General features: G+C 51.2%; 6 protein-coding genes across 6 annotated transcripts; 4 read left to right on the top strand and 2 right to left on the bottom strand.

Moving 5' to 3' along the window:
• Positions 1-880: 880 nt before the first annotated feature.
• PFICI_04440 (Elongation factor 2) lies at positions 881-3,688 on the top strand (the record flags this gene model as incomplete). The annotated part of the gene is made up of 4 exons (XM_007833021.1): positions 881-888; positions 1,027-1,073; positions 1,145-3,606; positions 3,671-3,688. 4 exons carry the CDS (start codon positions 881-883, stop codon positions 3,686-3,688), a joined length of 2,535 nt encoding a protein of 844 aa, XP_007831212.1.
• A 1,038-nt stretch (positions 3,689-4,726) lies between these two features.
• PFICI_04439 (uncharacterized protein) lies at positions 4,727-7,950 on the bottom strand (the record flags this gene model as incomplete). Its single annotated transcript, XM_007833020.1, has 5 exons — positions 4,727-7,068; positions 7,125-7,215; positions 7,322-7,603; positions 7,665-7,754; positions 7,822-7,950. 5 exons carry the CDS (start codon positions 7,948-7,950, stop codon positions 4,727-4,729), a joined length of 2,934 nt encoding a protein of 977 aa, XP_007831211.1.
• Positions 7,951-8,742: 792 nt separating this feature from the next.
• Positions 8,743-9,151, top strand: PFICI_04438 (Small nuclear ribonucleoprotein E; the record flags this gene model as incomplete). Its single annotated transcript, XM_007833019.1, has 3 exons — positions 8,743-8,883; positions 8,940-9,033; positions 9,099-9,151. 3 exons carry the CDS (start codon positions 8,743-8,745, stop codon positions 9,149-9,151), a joined length of 288 nt encoding a protein of 95 aa, XP_007831210.1.
• Positions 9,152-9,298: 147 nt separating this feature from the next.
• PFICI_04437 (uncharacterized protein) lies at positions 9,299-10,147 on the bottom strand (the record flags this gene model as incomplete). The annotated part of the gene is made up of 2 exons (XM_007833018.1): positions 9,299-9,945; positions 10,018-10,147. The coding sequence occupies 2 exons, from the start codon at positions 10,145-10,147 to the stop codon at positions 9,299-9,301; spliced, it is 777 nt and encodes a 258-aa protein (XP_007831209.1).
• Positions 10,148-11,938: 1,791 nt separating this feature from the next.
• Positions 11,939-15,162, top strand: PFICI_04436 (uncharacterized protein; the record flags this gene model as incomplete). The annotated part of the gene is made up of 2 exons (XM_007833017.1): positions 11,939-14,202; positions 14,259-15,162. The coding sequence occupies 2 exons, from the start codon at positions 11,939-11,941 to the stop codon at positions 15,160-15,162; spliced, it is 3,168 nt and encodes a 1,055-aa protein (XP_007831208.1).
• A 1,507-nt stretch (positions 15,163-16,669) lies between these two features.
• PFICI_04435 (uncharacterized protein) lies at positions 16,670-18,028 on the top strand (the record flags this gene model as incomplete). The annotated part of the gene is made up of 3 exons (XM_007833016.1): positions 16,670-16,810; positions 16,871-17,472; positions 17,545-18,028. 3 exons carry the CDS (start codon positions 16,670-16,672, stop codon positions 18,026-18,028), a joined length of 1,227 nt encoding a protein of 408 aa, XP_007831207.1.
• Between the last annotated feature and the right edge of the window lie 1,462 nt (positions 18,029-19,490).

Below are 19,490 nucleotides of genomic sequence, written 5' to 3'. Positions count from 1 at the left end.
ATCCGGCAAGGGATTTTGGAATAAAAACTCAAAAGAAACCTGGAAATTTGTGAAGCTTTGACCTTTGTGACCACTGCCCGAAGGTATGATTTTTTTTCTTTAGTAGGAAGAGCTTGGGTAGCTGACAGCAAATTTAGAGCTATGGGAGCTTTGCAAGCATAGGTATATATATAAGAGGTCGTCGTCATTATTTTTTACTTGTGGCCCAAAGATAGAAACCAGAATTGCTTCACCAGAAGTTGTTGCAGACTTATCACGCACGCATCACAATTGAAAGAGTTTCGCCTTCCGGCAAATCCCATCTAGAAATCCACAGGGTGCAAGGTAAGTCTCAGGTTCCCATAGCAGCAGAGCCGAATAAATTTTTTTCTTCTTCGTCGCTCCCCTCCGCCATCTCTCTTTAAGTAGGTCTGGAAGCCCTGGCCAGCTGTACAGCCAATCAGCGCCCCGACTTTGGATGAGGGGTTATTCAATTCGGGCTGTTTTGCCCCACCAAGCCGCCATTTCCAATCTTGTTGCTTTGCTGCGCAGTGGATCAAGGCGAAGTTTTTGAGTGGGCAAAGCCAGAGTGGGCAGAGGTTTGCCATTGCCCCGCACCTCTCGACTGGGACTTGTTCGAAGATTTCTCTGCTCACCCGATCCGAAACTTCCTCCTCCCTCCCCCCCAACCTCACCAAGTCAAAAGGCTGGCCCGGTGTGAATAGTTGCTTGCGACTGTTGTCACCTTTCTCAAGCTCCTTTTGTCTTCTCGTTTACTGATCCTTTCTTCCTCTGTTTACAGAGGTTTGTGATCAGCGAACCCCGCACTCGCCGGGTTTTTTTTTCCCGTTTCGAAGTAAAAAAGAACACATAGGCAGGTTATTATAACAATACCGCCAAAATGGTCAAGTAAGTCGTCACTATCATCGCCGCGCCCATCTTTCCATCACAGCAGAGTCCAAGAGACATTGGGTCTCGAGTTTGCGCGAGAGATGGGCTCGAAATCCTGGTTCAGCGAGATGGATTTGTGCTTACAAACGAAAATAGCTTCACCATCGACGAGATCCGTGGGCTCATGGACAAGCCTTCCAATGGTAAGTTGCACACGGAAAGCCATCGAGTCTATCGCTTCCCACAATCTCTTGCTGACATGCCGCCCTTTCAGTCCGTAACATGTCCGTCATTGCCCACGTCGATCACGGCAAGTCCACCCTGACCGACTCCCTGCTGGCCAAGGCTGGTATCATCTCGACCGCAAAGGCCGGTGATGCTCGTTCCATGGATACCCGTGCCGACGAGCAGGAGCGTGGTATTACCATCAAGTCCACTGCCATCTCCCTGTTCGGTGAGCTCCCCTCCGAGGAGGATCTCAAGGACATTGTTGGCCAGAAGACCGACGGTAACGGTTTCCTGATCAACCTGATTGACTCGCCCGGTCACGTTGATTTCTCTTCCGAGGTTACTGCTGCTCTCCGTGTCACCGATGGTGCTCTGGTCGTCGTCGACACCGTTGAGGGTGTCTGTGTCCAGACCGAGACTGTCCTGCGTCAGGCTCTTGGTGAGCGCATCAAGCCCGTTGTTGTCATCAACAAGGTCGACCGTGCTCTTCTCGAGCTCCAGGTCTCCAAGGAGGATCTGTACCAGTCCTTCTCGAGAACCATCGAGTCCGTCAACGTCATCATCTCCACCTACCTCGACAAGGCCATGGGTGACCTCCAGGTCTACCCCGAGAAGGGTACCATTGCTTTCGGTTCCGGTCTGCACGGTTGGGCTTTCACCATCCGCCAGTTCGCTACCCGTTACGCCAAGAAGTTCGGTGTCGACCGCAACAAGATGATGGAGCGTCTCTGGGGTGACAGCTACTTCAACCCTCACACCAAGAAGTGGACCTCCAAGGGTACCCACGAGGGTAAGCAGCTCGAGCGTGCCTTCAACCAGTTCATCTTGGACCCCATCTTCAAGATCTTCGCCTCCGTCATGAACTTCAAGAAGGAGGAGACCGCTACCCTGCTGTCCAAGCTCGACCTCAAGCTGGCCCCCGAGGACCGTGACAAGGAGGGCAAGCAGCTCCTCAAGGCCGTCATGCGCACTTTCCTGCCCGCTGCTGACTGTCTCCTGGAGATGATGATTCTCCACCTTCCTTCCCCCATCACCGCCCAGAAGTACCGTTCTGAGATGCTGTACGAGGGTCCCACCGATGATGAGGCCGCTATTGCCATCCGCGACTGTGACCCCAAGGGACCTCTCATGCTGTACGTCTCCAAGATGGTGCCCACTTCCGACAAGGGTCGTTTCTACGCTTTCGGTCGTGTCTTCGCCGGTACCGTCAAGTCTGGTATCAAGGTCCGTATCCAGGGTCCCAACTACACCCCTGGCAAGAAGGAGGATCTCTTCATCAAGGCTATCCAGCGTACCGTCCTGATGATGGGTGGCAAGGTCGAGCCCATTGATGACATGCCTGCCGGTAACATTGTCGGTCTCGTTGGTATTGACCAGTTCTTGCTCAAGTCTGGTACTCTTACCACCCTCGAGACTGCCCACAACCTGAAGGTCATGAAGTTCTCCGTCTCGCCCGTCGTCCAGCGTTCCGTCCAGGTCAAGAACGCCCAGGATCTGCCCAAGCTGGTCGAAGGTCTCAAGCGTCTCTCCAAGTCCGACCCTTGCGTCCTGACCATGTCCTCCCCCTCTGGTGAGCACATTGTCGCTGGTGCTGGTGAGCTCCACCTCGAGATTTGCTTGAGCGATCTCGAGAACGACCACGCTGGTGTTCCTCTGATCATCTCCGACCCTGTCGTCCAGTACCGTGAGACCGTCATGGGCAAGTCCAGCATCACTGCCCTGTCCAAGTCTCCCAACAAGCACAACCGTCTGTACATGGTTGCCGAGCCTATGGATGAGGAGCTCTCCAAGACCATTGAGGATGGCAAGATTGGACCCCGTGACGACTTCAAGTCCCGTGCCCGTGTCCTCGCTGACGACTTCGGCTGGGATGTCACCGATGCCCGCAAGATTTGGTGTTTCGGTCCCGACACCACTGGTGCCAACTTGCTCGTTGACCAGACCAAGGCCGTCCAGTACCTCAACGAAATCAAAGACTCCGTTGTCTCTGGTTTCCAGTGGGCCACCCGCGAGGGTCCCATTGCCGAGGAGCCCATGCGTTCCGTCCGCTGGAACATCATGGATGTTACCCTGCACGCCGATGCCATCCACCGTGGTGGTGGTCAGGTTATCCCCACTGCTCGCCGTGTCTTGTACGCTGCCTCTCTGCTCGCCGAGCCCGCCCTTATGGAGCCCGTCTTCTTGGTCGAGATCCAGGTTCCCGAGTCCGCCATGGGTGGTGTCTACGGTGTCCTTACCCGCAGAAGAGGTCACGTCTTCGCCGAGGAGCAGCGCCCTGGTACTCCTCTGTTCACCATCAAGGCTTACCTGCCCGTCATGGAGTCGTTCGGTTTCAACGCCGACCTGCGTGCCGGTACCTCTGGTCAGGCCTTCCCCCAGATGGTCTTCGACCACTGGCAGCACCTGCCCGGTGGTTCGCCTCTCGACTCCACCTCCAAGGTCGGACAGATCGTCTGCACCATGCGTAAGCGCAAGGGTCTCAAGGAAGAGGTGCCCGACGTCAGCAACGTAAGTCTACAATTTAGTCTCAAACCCCCTTGAACTACACTTTACTAACATATCGTTCCCTTAGTACTACGACAAGCTGTAAACGGCCCACTACTGTGCTGTTAGACTTTTTTCTCGTGGCGTACTTGATGCATGCCGCGAGACAATTCCTCGCATTAACAGGCCCAGGACTTCACACATAAATGCGAAGCCGAGGGTCACGAAGATATGATGCGGCCATGGATAAACAAAAGCTATAACGGTGGCAGAAAGCGTGGAACTGTTTAGTAGCTATCGTCCATTTGGTTTGCCTGTAGTCATGATGAATTTGATTCCCAGTTAGACAAGAACCATTGATCCCTTGATGAATGCTTGAAAGTGACTGTAAGGTGCCTGTAAAATAGCATAAGCTGGCAAATATGTTTTGACGTGTTGACCAGAAGTTCCGCTACGGTGACCTGCTTAAAATTTGCTATCTGGCAACTTGTGTTGCCCATACACAACATTCTTGGTTGATACAATGAGCCTGACTAGAACAAACTGTAGAACATACTGTTGGGAAACCTTGGAGCTATATATGATGGCGTTTACACGCGCAATACACAATAACTCTTACTCTGAGCAGTAGGTACCTATTATCCATGTATTTACAGGTAATAATAATAGTGGAGATGATGGGTGAAAAGGGTGTTTTCCTTGATGAGAATTTTCTTCTTGATTCTTTAATTATTCCTTTATTGACCAGACTAATATCTGCAATCATTCTTTGCCTTGCATGTCGCCATCTCACTGTCTTCATCTACTACTTCGTCACAACCCAGGTTGAGGATCATGGGTTTCTTTCGGTAAGTCAACACTTATTTGCCAAAAATTCGTGCAATTCGTTTTTCATCCTGCAATACCATGCCATGCCATGCCCTGAAGCGACAAGCCTGCAAATGCTTCTGAAATTCGTCTTCTCCTTCACCAACCCCTTTTTTGCAGAACGTCTGCCACCAAACATTACTTTTCTGCGGGCTGCTCCATCAACTCCACAATCTACTCTATACCATACTTTCCCCCAAGGCAGTCCTCCCATCAAGAGGAAATTTTATAGTCTCCACAATGTTTATCGGAAGCTATTTTACCTGTCTCGTAGCTACTAACCCGAGAATCGGAAGCGGGCTGTTTCTAGCTGACCCAGACCGTCACGGGGCGCGATATACCTCCGGCGGTAGGTATTCGTAAAGTCCTGGAGGATGGAGCGAATCTGTCTAACATCACCGCTGTCGTTTGATTGCAGCCTTTCCCTGATCTTAACCATGACGCGTTGGACATCAGCCGGCGTGACAGTTCCGGGAGGCAACAATTTCATGGTTTGCTCGACCCACACGGTTGCCTCGCCAGGCATAATCTCGAAAAGCGTGAGTAGTGCGCCACTACCATCGGCAAAGCAATCCCGAGGGAAGGTTATCATCATGCCGGCTAGGATGCGCTGCACCAAGACATCCCCCTTGGCGGTGAGCAGCTGCCGAACAATTTGTCGTAGCTGCTCTACCACCGAAGGGCCAAGATGTTCCGAGGACGATGGCGGGTTCTTGCTTCCCCATGAGAGTAAGTCTCTGATGTAGTGGAGTGTAGCGGTCAAGGGGTCACGCTGCTCCAGGCCAAGCACGGACAGGCCGGCCTCAAGTATGGGCGTGAAGAGATGCGAAGGAATGAGCTTCTGAGGGTAGTACAAAAGGGTATCAATGAGGAGACGGAAGAAATCTTCTACCACATCAGGCAGCTCCTGAGGAGTGAGTTCGCTAATGAAGCGCAGCATGTTTGTCGCTTGTGCTTCAAAGAAGACATAGATGGACTCGGTAATGCCCTGGTCAACATGCTCGCGATCGTCCGAAAATTCGCGAAGGATTGCGCCAGTGACCCAGAGGAAACAGCCTTGCCGGGACCTCTCGAAGCCAGCGGCAAGCTTGTTGGCCATGTCTGGCAGAATAGGGGTCATGGCACCTCTATGGCTAATGACCATGAATCGCCAGCAGCGGCAAACTCGCTCGCATATCGGTGCGAAATCGATGAACCCATCTAGAACTGTGGCGAGGATCGGGAATGCCTCCTTCCAGTACTTGACTGCAGGGTCTTCCTCCCCGGCATTGACAGGAGGGACGATGACAACTTGCTGGACAAATATCGAAATAAGTTGCAAGTGGTCTGCGACAGCAAGCTTGCCATCATCATCGGTTGCGTTGTTCGCCTTTGTCATCAGTCTTTGCATGAGAGGATCGCAATACAGCTTCAATAGTCTGTAAATATCATCCTTTGGCTGAACACTGACAACATTGGCAACACCCTCGGTGATCTCCTCTTGGCTCGTGTCGGGCAAGTTGTCGAGGATCTTGTCGTAGAACTGCTGCAGTTGTACAACCTGGGCACTGAGAAGATGCTTGCAGTCCGTGCAGAAGTACTTGATGGCCATTGCCGCGGCTCGAATGACCTCCTTGGAATCAGTCTGGAAGGAGGAGACAATGTAGTTGAACTGATCTTCCAAGAATTGAGGGTGAGCTGCAGTCCACTCGGTATATCTTCCTATGACCATGATCGTCGCGAATCGCAGCTTTTCGTGTGCTGGGATCTGCACAAGCAGAGGCATCAGTTGTGGTAGGACAATATTCTCGTCTTTGCCGACCATGCGGCCCATGGCTCTCATAGAAAACAACGGGGCCTCAAGCTCTTGCCAGTGCGGAACTGACGTGGCAGTCGCCTGACTAGCATATTTTTGTGTCCAGATCTTGATAGCATCGAGTACCTTGGTTAGACACTCGGTGACACCCATGACCTCGCAGGAGTCCTTGAGGGTATCGCCCATGGCGTGTCTGAACTCACGAAACTTTTCTTCGGCTACGAGATCACCGTCAAAGAGGTCTCGTGGGTGGAGATCACGCCCATCTTCCGACTGAGGGTATTGTAGATGCTTGAGTAAAATGTCCACCAGCTTGGAATAGACGTCGACAAGCTCCATTCTCGCTTCAATAAAACGTTCCAGCACGACCAACTGCTTCAGTTCGTACCAAAAATCAAAGGTGTATTCGATGACATCTCTGTCCTTGTCGCTGGCGGCACATTCGAGAATTGCATCCACCAAGGGGCGGAAGGCGGTGGTCTCTCGCGCGATGGCCACCACCCAGGCTGTACCAGCATCTGAAAGAACACGGGTCAAGGATTTGTATGCCTCGACATCCTCCTCCTCGACAACCTTTTGAATCTTGGGCCGCAAAGCCACAACCCGGGGCAGTAGTTTTTGAACGGTCTCGATGTTCTCGTCAACCTCGCGTGTCTCTCTTACCATTGTGGACAGACACTCTGCCGCTTCTTGGAAGGCTTCATCACCTTCGACGGCGTTGAAGACAATGTCCAGCAGAGGAGAGTTCACCACATCAGTGACTGGGACCTCTCGCAACCAAGATGTTATGCACTCCAATAATTGTGGGTTTTTTGCTGCAGAAGCTAGAATGTGTCAGCTCCAGCTCGATGGCAAGGGGGAAAAAAAAAATGCAGCTTACGTGACGAGTGCGCATAGTTGATCAGCAACTGTACGACCTGCGGCGCATTGTCCGAAAGTAGTTCGATAGTCCTCAGATTTAAATCTTCTTCCTGTCATAACCGATTAGACCCTGACCCAACGTTCGATATACCACCACGATTCGCCACCAGCGGTTAAACAAGCATGAGACGTGTTGGTGTTTCGCGATCCACGTACACTGAGGGTGATCTTGCGACCTTCGGTCACCTCTTCGGGAAGGATTCGGAGGAAATCCAGGATGGCGGCATGGCTCTCGGCTTGGTTACCCAGGGAAGACACAACCAATGGAAGTACGTCTTTCCACTCTTTCATCTGAATAGCCAGTATCGCAAGGCAGACGCAAAGTTGAACTCTGATGGGCTTGGGGCCAGGTGCGTACACCTTGAGGAGTTCCAATAGCTGGGTTCGAACTGCCACATGTTGTTCGGCGGGTATTTGCGTTGCTAGATCGTATGTTATCTGTCAATGAGTCAGATGCGACCGATTTGATGCGAATATGTAGAACCCCGGTCGTCCCTACCTTGCCCCTGAGCGTTGTCGCTGCAAACAGCTTGACATCGGCCTCAGCATCCGATTGCAGTATGGAAAATGTTGTGGTCCAAGCACTTGACTAGTTCGTGTCGCCAGGTCAGTGAAATGGTCAGAAGCCATCCAGGTGCGCACTCCCACAAACATACCGACTTCTGAAACTCCTCGAGGAACTTGTGCGCGCTCTTCTTCCGGTCTGCATCATTGCTGCGCATCGTCAACATGGCCTCGAGCACCTGCTCCGGCGGAAAAGTCGCCTGCGCGCCGTTGGAAGCCATGGTTTACGGCTTCGAAGATTCGTAGGTCTAGTTGGAGGATTGGCGGAAGAGGGATCAATGGAGCATAGGCGCGCGCGCCGCCGTGGAGGCAGTTGATCAGGCTGCGAGCGCTTCGGTGTCGGAGGGGTGTTTGGAAACGCCTCCTCAAGGCACGGAGGTGGGGTATTGTATAAAGTATGCTAATAACAAGGAAATGGTGACTGTATGTGAAAAGAAGGACAGTCAAAAGACCTCCAGCAGAAGGAGCGTGAGTCGGGCTGTGGTTCAAATAAAAAGTGGCCTTCAGGGAGGAGGAGGAGGAAGTATCAATCGGTTTGCGAAATTGTCTGTCAAGTCACTCACAAATAGCCCGGCGTCATTGTCCCAGCAATGGGCGGAAGTGGGGAGCAAGGTCGCCATCGGCCAGGTGTGGCTTTTGAGAGGAGGGGTCTTTTTGTGGCTTGTTATCGGCAGCGATAGGCGGGTCCAGGTCTCTCTGTCTGACCGAGTCTGAAGCACTGACCCCCGTCCACTGAGCCCCAGAGCCTCGCACCCGCACCATTGGTTGCCGCGTCTTTCAGGCCCATTTGCCAAACAGCAAGCTCTCACTACCTGGTGATTAGGTATTTTCCGGGCCTACAGCAGTAGCCTATTTGCTTTCAGCCTCGCCCCAACACCATTGAGGCACAACCAATACACACCTACGAGCCTCTACGACGCGATTGCTCATCACCAAAAACAACCATCAATTACGCGATAACCCGATATCGAGATTGAGACTGTACGCGACAACTCCAACAACCCGCAGCAAACATGACTGGTCGAGGAGGCGGTGGCGGGCGCAAGGTGCTCCTCCCTCCCATCAACTTCATCTTCAAGCTGCTGCAGTCGCATGCCACTGTCAAGATCTGGCTCTATGAGCAACTCGCTATAAGGATTGAGGGAAAGATTAGAGTATGTCGATACAGAACTCCGTTGGCGCGTGCCTACCGCTGACTTCAGCTCTCCAGGGGTTCGATGAATTCATGAATCTCGTCATCGACGACGCCGTGGAGGTCAAGCAAGTTACCAAGACAAATCCCGAGGAAAAGAGAAGGTCACTAGGTATGGTAGCCTCATATTGGGCAAAGCAGTGCCTTTGTGGAATAGGTTAACTCATTTGTTTACAGGTCAAATCTTGCTCAAGGGCGACAATGTTTCGCTCATCCAGGAGGCCGTATGAAGTTGGACAACACCACAGTGACTAGGGAGCTTCGGGCGGTCACAATATTTGATGAAATAAGCACGGTCAACATGATATCTCAAATGGCGTAGGATGAAAAAAAGGGGGAAAGCCCAACACGATTAGGGCACGGATATGGTCAAAGATCTATGCTCTATGAGATGACTGCTTGAAGTCGCCGTCTCCAAGGAAGAGCCCGTCAATGGGCTGATCATGAGGTCCAACAGGAACAGATTCTCCTGATGAGGGCGGGAGGAATTGCTCTCGCAAAGCTAGCGCATATAATAGAATGGCCGGGTGACCATCAGAAGCCCTTTCCTCCTCGTTTGCCCGTAATGCGTATCGGTGAAGGAAGTAATCATAAAACCCTTTTCCGTGGCCAAGCCTGCGGATAGAGCCCGTCTCCGGGTCTGTATCGAAGGCGACGCCGGGCAATAGAATTAGATCAAGCGGAACATCGGCCGAGACATTACCATCAAGCTCGCCGACGCTGCGCTGCCGCTGATTGACGGTCGCGGCGTCGACGCTCGGGATACCCCATTTGTCGGGCTGAAGCGACTCATAGTCTGCAATGTCGTTCAAACTCACCATGTCCATGAGCCTGGCTGGTCCCTCACCGGGGGGCAGGCCGGATTTGTGCAGATAAGGGACGAAAACCTGCTTGCCAGATGACAGAGCATGCCTCACGACGGGATCCGTCTGGATCTCGCCGTGCGGCATGGAAAGGTAGACCGCAACTCTCTTTGCATTGATGTATGGTTCAAACCGTGAGAGTGAGTTGAAGACGTGGGAACCTAGTAGCTTTGCATTAGCCCTTGGCGTTCGTCAGCCTCATTTGTTTACATTGCGATCGGTCAGATACCGACTTTGTGAAGTAACCGAGTCGGATGGGATATTGGCCAGACGCTGCTTCATCAAGGCCCGGAGCTGGTTCTTGGCTGCGTTGAGCGTGGACGAATTCATATCGGCGTCAAGAGCAGGACCTGGCTGCTGCATCCTCGCAAGGCCAATACCGGACTTGAGAATCTGGTCGCTTGGTAATTGATGCCAACGATCGCGATATGGTGGACCACCCCAACCGAACTTATCAAAACAGGTGATGTGAGTTGAAATCGGATGGTCTCTGCGGCGCGCCCGTTAAACCAGTGGGCGGTGGACGGACTTCGGGCAGGCTGATGATTCACACTAGCAATTAGGATGCCCCGCCAGTGCCCAAGCAGGGAGCGCAAGATGTTCACTGGGCAAGGTTGGTTGACTGCTGTGGAGGACGGCAATCGTAGTGCTGGAAAAACCAAGCTTTCGGCAGGCTCAGGGCACGTCGAAAAACGATCGGAGCCCAGGAGTCGGGGCTCAGAAGGGCACTAAGACCCCGAACAAGGCCCTTGCTTGCCCGCGATTTTCAAAGCTCGGTGTCCTGGGTGCTAGCTAGATGAACTTGTCAAGCTTGTGGCCTGCTCAAGGCGAGAAAATCTGCTTTTGTCAATGCAACACGGCAAGACCGCCACTATAGTAATCATATTCTCTGAATTTTTTAATTTCAATATAGTAGATAATGTTTTGCAGATTTTTCTAGCTTTCCCCAGAATGTCTATTCCTGACCGGCGAGCATATCTGCGGCGCACGAATGGGCAACAAGGGTATTATGCGTGGTGATCTGCAGGTCGGTTGGACCGGCCGCCGGGGTCGTGGAGGAGAAAATGGAGTGCTTGAGTGCTTGCAGACAAGACCGTCCGTGCATCCAATGATGTTGCGGTTATTTTGACAGAAGTCAAAAGAGCATACCCGAGCGACCAGATATGCAGGGTGAATCAGGTCCGAGATGCTTGTGCTGCATAGAAGAAGCGATCTGATGATTTGGAAAGTCTCTTTTTCTTGGTTCCTACCTGTTTATCTAATCTCTGCTGCATCTAATCAATCAGTCAACCGATCGGCCATCACGATGCGTCTCTAGGAAAGCCGCGTGCTGAAAATAAAACCAGCCCATACCCAATCGTGCCCGTCTGATGCGTTCCTTGGTGGCCGTTCCGCAGGCGCATATAGCGCTTGACTAGAAAGGCTTTTAGCAGACTTTTTACCTAGTCAGCACAGAGTTTACATGTCACTCGACCGCTAATGGCGCCGCAAATACTCTTGGTGAACCTAGACTAAATAGGTTAATTGACGACAATTCTTTTAGTGATTTGTACCTGTTTCTTCTTGGCTGCTGGGTACTTACCGACTCAGCCGCTCTTCTTTATGCTCCCGCTACTCGACAACATCTGACATCCCAAACGCGCGATATACCGCTCAGCAAGCAGACGCATCAGTTTTCACACCCCATCCCGTCGTTCTGACTGTCTGTCTTTGGTGGCCACGTGTGCTAAGACATTCCGGCCCTGAACAGTCGCCTGATGACAGCATAGATGCGCACCCTTGGGCCTGCATACATTGACCTACATACCTAACCTATTTCACTTACGTGCCAGTAGCGCTATCACATCGACCGCCTGTATCTCACCTCTCACTGTGACCCTCCCTTCTGGTCCACCATTCGCTCTGTTTGTTTTTTTCCAAGGCCACCCACCAGGGTGTATCCATTTTCCATTCCATTTTCCATCCATTCCCTGCTTGGTGTGTGTGTCATCCTGCTCCCTAAATCCCTCCTACTACTTGCCCTGCCTTGCTTGGTTGGCCTCGCGCTGGTTCATTCCAAACGGTACCTCTTGTACCTTCCTCCCGGTTGTTTCCCCTGCGCCCATTGAGGTCAGCTTGAGGTCCCCATCTTGTCCCAACCAAAGCCTTGACTTGATGCCGAACCCGACTGCGAAAAGCAATGACGATTCTCACAAGGCCCCCACCCCAACTACTACTGGACAGACCTTCCCGTTGAGACCCATAACTGCAGATCGATCCACTGCGGCTGCCTGCCCCTCGCTGGATGATGCGACCTCCGCCGAGAATATTATAAGTCGTGACCAATCTCCTCCGCCTGCTGACCAGGGCTTTGAGCTGGAGGAACTATTACTCACGGACTCTGCTGCTGTTGATCCCCATGGCCCTTCCTCGAACGACCATCCTGATTCAGATTCATCCTTGACCAACTACAACGAGTCTGAACTCACTAACCTCCCCGACGATCCCGAGCAACGAGATCCAATGTCGAGGGCACCGCTTTTGCTGAGGTCGTCGCCGGGCTTCGGCACCGGCTCCTATGGAGCTGCGCCGATCAATCCTGTCACTGAAGAGATTACCGAAAATCAAAATGAAGAAGACATATACAACGATCGAGACGTGGAGGAGGTGCGCAACAGGAGGCGCAAATCTCAGAGTACCACCAGATCATTTGGCACTCTGAGCAGGACGGGCACCGTTAGCAGGTCGGGCACATTGGGAAGAGCAAGTACCTCGTCAATGCGAATGAAAAGGAAATCCGAGGAGATCCTTGGGGGTTCCATCTCTGTAAGCGGCCTTTCGGGCCGCTTTGGTGTCACCGAAACTTCACTGGTTGAAGATACCATGTCCGACGCAAAGTCAGACGTCTCTGAATACATGGGCGAGTCTGGCGACGAGAGCGAGATCGAATCCATAAACGAGGACGATCCACCAGATAACTCGCCATACTCCCAAGTACGAGCTTCCGTTGCGCCAACTGACAACTATACGCTGTCCATAAGTACACCCCGCATGTGGATTCTTTCAACACTATTCGCTGTGCTTGGATCTTCCACCAACCTGTTTTTTTCTTTGAGATACCCTAGTGTTGCGATTACACCCGTTATAGCATTGTTGCTTGTGCATCCCCTCGGTCTTCTGTGGGATCTCCTGCTCAAACGAGATGACGACCCCGAGGAAGAGTTTGTCGACGGCGTGCGTGTTGCCATCTCCGCCGCAGGATCACCCACAGACCCTGGAGTTCCCCCTGTAAAGCAACGGAGTCGGGCTCAAAGATTTCGGCTATGGCTGGCACAAGGACGCTGGAATGAGAAGGAGCACAGCTGTGTCTATGTCAGCAGTAACGTCTCGTTCGGATTTGCGTTCGCAACCGACGTCATTGTCGAACAGACGCAATTCTACAAGCAGGATGCGACCATTGTCTACCAGCTACTTCTGACGCTGTCGACTCAAATCCTAGGCTACGCCTTTGCCGGTCTCTCTCGGCGCTTTTTGGTCCGTCCCAGCGGCATGATATGGCCGGGAACCTTAATGTCGGCAGCCATGTTCGGCACTCTGCACAAGGAAGAGAACAAGCCCGCAAATGGATGGAGGATGAGCCGTTGGAAGTTCTTCTACCTGATTTTCTTCTCATCGTTCATTTTCTACTTCATTCCAGGTCTTCTGATGCCAGCTCTGAGCTACTTCAACGTCATCACCTGGTTTGCGCCGGATAATGTGGTTGTGGCAAACCTCTTCGGAGTTGCCTCTGGCTTGGGTCTGTTCCCACTCACTTTTGACTGGGCACAAATTGCCTACATTGGCTCGCCCCTCCTCACACCGTTTTGGGCAGCCATGAATGTTGTTGGTGGTTTGGTCATTGTCATGTGGATCGTTGCGCCGATCGCGTACTATGCCAACTTATTCTACTCATCATACATGCCTATACTTTCGGCGTCCGTCTTTGACAATACTGGCAACGTTTACGATGTCAGCAGGATCCTCACTTCGGACTTTGTTTTTGACAAGGATGCCTACAAAAATTATAGCAGAGTCTTCCTGCCCATCACCTATGTCCTCAGTTATGGGCTACAATTTGCGGGTCTAGCCTCTTTACTTACACACACGGCTTGTTGGCATGGAAGGGATATTTGGACACAGTGGAGAAGATCTCTAAAGGAAGTTGAGGAAGAAGGGAAGCCATCGTATGAGCCACTTGGCACTGAGAATAACAGTCTCTCGCCAATCACTAGGCAACCTGGCGACCTAGGAATGAGGAGGTCGACCCCAAATTTTGACGATCTTCTTAGTCGGGAAGATGTCCATAACAGATTGATGAAGCGCTACAAAGATGCGCCTCTATCATGGTACTTGCTCACCGCAGCAGTTATGACAGCAGTCGGCATGTTCGTCGTCGAATAGTAAGTTTACCAATACGCGCACCCAGTTCAGTTCGCCGACTAACAATTCTCCAAAGCTACCCGATTCACCTGCCATGGTATGGACTGCTTCTGGCATTGGGCATCTGCTCTGTACTCTTTATTCCCATTGGTATCGTCATGGCCGTCACGAATCAACACAGCAGTATCTACCTCATCTGCCAGCTGATTGCCGGTGCCGTGTTTCCGGGACGGCCTTTGGCGAACATGGTATTCGTAACATATGGTTATATCTCCTCGGCGCAGGGCATCAAGTTCGCAGCAGATCTCAAACTGGGACACTATATGAAGATTCCGCCAAGGATTCTTTTCAAAGTGCAAATGGCCGCCACAATCATCTCCTCGCTGACACAAATTGGTGTGCTCAACTGGATGTTCGCCAATATCCCCGGTTTGTGCACCCCGCAGGCAATCAACGGTTTTACCTGCCCAATTGCCAGGGTTCATTTCAATGGCTCAATTCTGTGGGGTGTAGTTGGTCCATCCGAGTTCTTTGGACCTGGCGCAACATATCGACCATTGGTTTGGGGCTTCTTGATTGGTGCCATTGCCCCCATCCCGCTCTGGCTGTATGCCCGAGGCAAGAAGAACACGATAATTCGCAAGATCAACCTCCCAGTACTCTTTGGGTCACTTAGCTGGATTCCACCAGCTACTGGTCTAAACTTCTCGGTCTGGGCTTTGGTTTGCTACATCTTCAACCACTTGATCAAGAACCGGGCTGGTGCCTGGTGGGCCAAGTACACAATGACACTGAGTGCGGCGCTTGACTCTGGTCTCGCTGTGGGCATTGTTGTGGTGTTCTTTGGATTCATCTTCCCAGGCTGGATGGACGGATTCAGCTGGTGGGGAACTGAAATTTACAAGCAGGGCTGCGACTGGCAAGCTTGCGCCTTTAAAACCGTGGAAAACGGTACACACTTTGGCCCTGACCAATGGTAGGGAATGACTTAGGATAAGGGAATGAATTGGAATGGGAAATGGCACATATGATATTGAAATGATAGATGGAGTCTTGATGACTCAAGGATAATGCATAGTGATGGAGTTTTGGGTTCATTGATTACACAGCCTGCAAATCGCAGATGGCATATTATTCAATATTGATATTTGATTGGAAAGCACATATGGGAATAGAAGATGCAAAGGTTCAAGCAACAGACGGCGCTCAATCATATGATTCGCCGTGCCACGGGAGCGTAGCCATCTTTGTCTTGCCATTTGGGAATGTGATACCGTGGTGGACGGCCAGCAGCACGATACAGCTTTTACGACCCGAACCAATATCTTTCTTCATTATCTATCTGCAAGATCCGTACAGATGCTGGAGTAAGATTAGTACCCATAAATATCTCGGGATGTAGGATCTTGGTCGTATACCAAAACGCGAGGCGTGGAATTCAGTACCAAATGTGCCAAACGCTCTAGATGAATGTATATGATAATGTGATTTGATCGCCGTTGAAGATGGTGTCACAAACTCCGGACTTCAGGCATACTACCGTTTTAAGCCTATGATATACCAGCCATATAGGATGCAACATTGTTAAGCATCGTGTTTTCTTTGCCTACCAGGCGTGAGATCAAGTCGTTTCGTGCTCTTTGCTGCATGCTAGCTCATGCTGGAACGTAACCAAAAGTTGACGCATAAAAGACGTAATGTTTCTCGTCTCCAACAACATATTCTTCTTCTTCTTTTTTTTTTCTCCTTAAACCATCTTTCATGTTAAGCGCTCTATATAAACTGAGGCGGAACATACGAGAGTGCCGGATTTGATATGAGAGGATTCTATGAGATTTATACTTGACGCTTCAGCTCTCGATTTGACCCAATCTCACTAATTTATCGTGGCGGCGCATGTGGGACCAACGTGGTGTCGCTAACTGACCCAATACGAGAGGGCAGTCCCAACTGCCAATAAGGCGGTATAGGTACGAAATTCTGCCCAAAAGCAAGGGATTTTACATTCGAGAAAATCATCCCGTTTGGTTGTCGTTGGTCGTGAAGTAGCGGTCGTTGAATGTAATGGACTCACTCACCATATCGCAGCAGCAAAATGCCGCTTACAACTTGTAATTCGAGAATGGGGAGAATATATATTTGTCCCAACACTCGAGCATGCTGTGTAAAACAGGAAATGCAAAATGAATAATCCCAGGAGACAAAAAACAAGCCACAGATCTGCTCGGATATAACTTGGGCCGCCGAATTATAACGTCATTCCGTACATCTCACCTCCTTATCAGATCCGAGCTCGGCAGCTTAATCTGTGGCGCCCGCAGCCCACTAGCGGTGCATAAGTGCGCGCGCGCTGTGCCTTGAGGGTCTCGAGGACTGTGACTTTCCGCCTGACATGATTCTTACTGTTTTCGAGTTTAGAAATAAACCGCAGATCGCGAGCAGAAAGACAGACCGACATCGATTGTGAAAGGTGAAAAAATCTACAAGATGATAGCTCGAGGTTTCCTCTGCCGCGTCTCGCTGCTAGCGCTAGGCCTGGTCTCCATTGCGGCCGCCGTCAACGGAACCCAAGGAACCGGCGTATCGGCCGCATCCCTCAGTCTAGAAGATATTGAGGAAAGACTCCAAGTGCGTACCGGGACGGCCTTCATTTACAAGAGCAATAGTCGCTGACATGAATTGCCCCAGCTATGCCCGGTGGTTGCGGATCTGAGCGCCGAGAAGTTGGCCGACTCTGCCGGCGCCTCCACCCTGACATCCCGAATCTTTGGTGTTCTTTTCCCCGGTAGCCCAGCAGTAAACGCCATTCTTGCCACGCTATACATTTCTGGACCGCCAAATTTCCTCCTCGCATTGTGCCCTCCCAATATCGACCCGTCCTCGCTGTCCGTCATGGTGGCCTTTGCCGTCGGCGGTCTAATGGGAGACACCTTGTTCCACCTGCTCCCAGAGATCTTTCTCGGCGAGGACAGCCCCGAGCACGTCAAGTTTGTCTTGGTCGAGCCCAACAGGAATCTCTTGCTTGGTGCTGCCATCTTGGCTGGCTTCATGACATTTGTTGCCATGGACAAGGGGCTCCGCATTGCGACGGGCGGCCACGGCCACGACCACAGTCACGGAGCCCACGAGCATGGGGATGCTTCCCAGGTCCAGGGATCTTCGACATCGGTACAAGTTGTAGAGGGAGAGGTAAAGTCTAGGAAAAAGGCCAATGGCAATGCAGAGCCGGCAGCCCATGTCGAAAAGGAGATTAATCCTAGCGTCAAGCTTGGAGGCTATCTAAACATGATGTACGCTTGATCTGGCATGCCGTTTTTTAAGCGGCGATATACTCTGGGACAATAATGCTGACGGTAATGTAGCGCTGACTTTACTCACAACATTACCGATGGCCTCGCAATGGCGGCTTCATTCTACTCATCGCCCACCATTGGCGCAACAACTACAGTCGCTGTATTCTTTCACGAAATTCCACATGAAGTCGGCGATTTTGCTCTGCTCGTGCAATCCGGATTCTCCAAGCGCGCTGCAATGGGAGCGCAGTTTGTCACTGCCCTCGGGGCCCTACTCGGAACCTTGATTGGCATTGCTGTTCAAGAGTTTGGCGGCAACTCGGCTGGTGATGCAGTCACTCTGCGCGGTGGTCTCTTTGGAACCTCTCTGACCTATGGCGATCTCTTGCTTCCCTTTACGGCCGGCACCTTTTTGTATGTTGGAACTGTGGCAGTTATTCCCGAACTCCTCGAGACGGGCCCGAACAAAAAGGCCGAGCTGCAGAAGACTTTGGTCCAGTTTGCGGCTATTGCTCTGGGCGCCGGAATTATGCTGTACATTTCGTGGGACTAGAGAGTGTCTGCTGTTCTTTTTTGTGCAAGAGTACATGGAATCACAAAAGTGTCAGCTTATGTTGCTAGACGATAGAATAGAGTTTGCATCGTAGACGAAAGGGGGTCAAATCTGAGAGCAAAGACCACTACCTGGTACAAGATAGAATCAGATGGAATGATGTAGGATGTAGTCTCTGGGTCATCCTCAGAATCAACATTGTTTAGTCCATGTCTTGCCAATACGCGAACCTTTTGTGAACTAAAAAGTCATACTAGGCTGCTGACGTGGTCTGTTGGAACTTGTTGGCATACTTGTCGTTGCAAAGGCGTACCACCTCCTTGATCCCCTTGATAGACTAATAGCCTAACCTAGGTGGCTATAGCGCGCGCGCGCTCGTGGAAACGTCAAATGCCATGCGCCCCATGTTTGTCTTTTCTTTTTTTCAGCCTTTCCATAGGGTCGAGGTCAATGACTCGTGGGGGGCGAAAGAGTCATGCCAAGACATGGAGAAAGCTCTAGGTAGGGGTCCAAGCAATAGTTTGTGTATGTTGTTTGCTACACTTGAATATGGCTTCCAGCTTCTTTTGGGCTGGAGGGCATGAAATGGGGGATGCGGGGCTGTGGAGGAGCATGCATCCATTTACTATAGACCATGTACTATCGTATATTCCGTCCTTGCATTTTCAGGCCATGTGTTTTGTTATTGGCTGGTTTTCCATGGTAATCTTTGGTCAAAAGACAGCTTGTTTGGTAGAAACCCGAGTACCTGCTCATGTTTCAAAAGAATCAACGCGAGAACGAAACACTGTTTGATCCATTAATAGTTGTGCTTTGCTGTCTGTTGAATTTTATTGGCTTTTTGAACATGAGACGACTCCCAAAAGACAGAGTGGAGCGGCGATATACTTCCGTAGTTTACCGGTGGACCCAAGCTGCTGGGAGAGAGACAGACGGTGGTGGAAGTCAGTCTTTGATCCAGTCCGAGGTCGGAACTGTACCCTGGCCAAGGGTCTGTTCTATTTTTCCTTCCATGCCACAGTGTCGACCATTGTTCGTGATTCAAATGCATGGTATTGTGAGCTCCGATCTAGTGACTCGTCATTCATTTCAAGAGTTGTTCCCTGTCGCTTGCAATCTTCCGGCGATACTAGCAGGTGGACGATCTGAGTAGTACCATCTATTTCCATCAAAGCTTGCAATCTGCGCTAAAACTGCAAATGGATTATACAACAAGAATAAATGAGGCGTTCATACCAAATGCTAAACGGCATAGCATAGTTTTCTAATATCAAGTGCTTATTATATCACCAACTAGGACAAAACAAACCCCGATGATTCAACTTAATGACGATAGTTTTGACGGTAAGAAAGCCCGCATCATCACCAGATTCTGATCTACAACTTCTAGAAGCTACGCCCTAAAGCGGGAACCTTTCTGTCCAGTGCATCATCTTGTGTCGCGCGGGAAAGCCAGTCACTG

Source organism: Pestalotiopsis fici, assembly GCF_000516985.1.
Source record: "Pestalotiopsis fici W106-1 unplaced genomic scaffold PFICI_Scf_3, whole genome shotgun sequence".
NCBI lineage: Eukaryota > Fungi > Ascomycota > Sordariomycetes > Amphisphaeriales > Sporocadaceae > Pestalotiopsis > Pestalotiopsis fici.
Note: the sequence above shows the minus strand (reverse complement) of the source record. Positions and strands in the feature narration are given on the sequence as shown.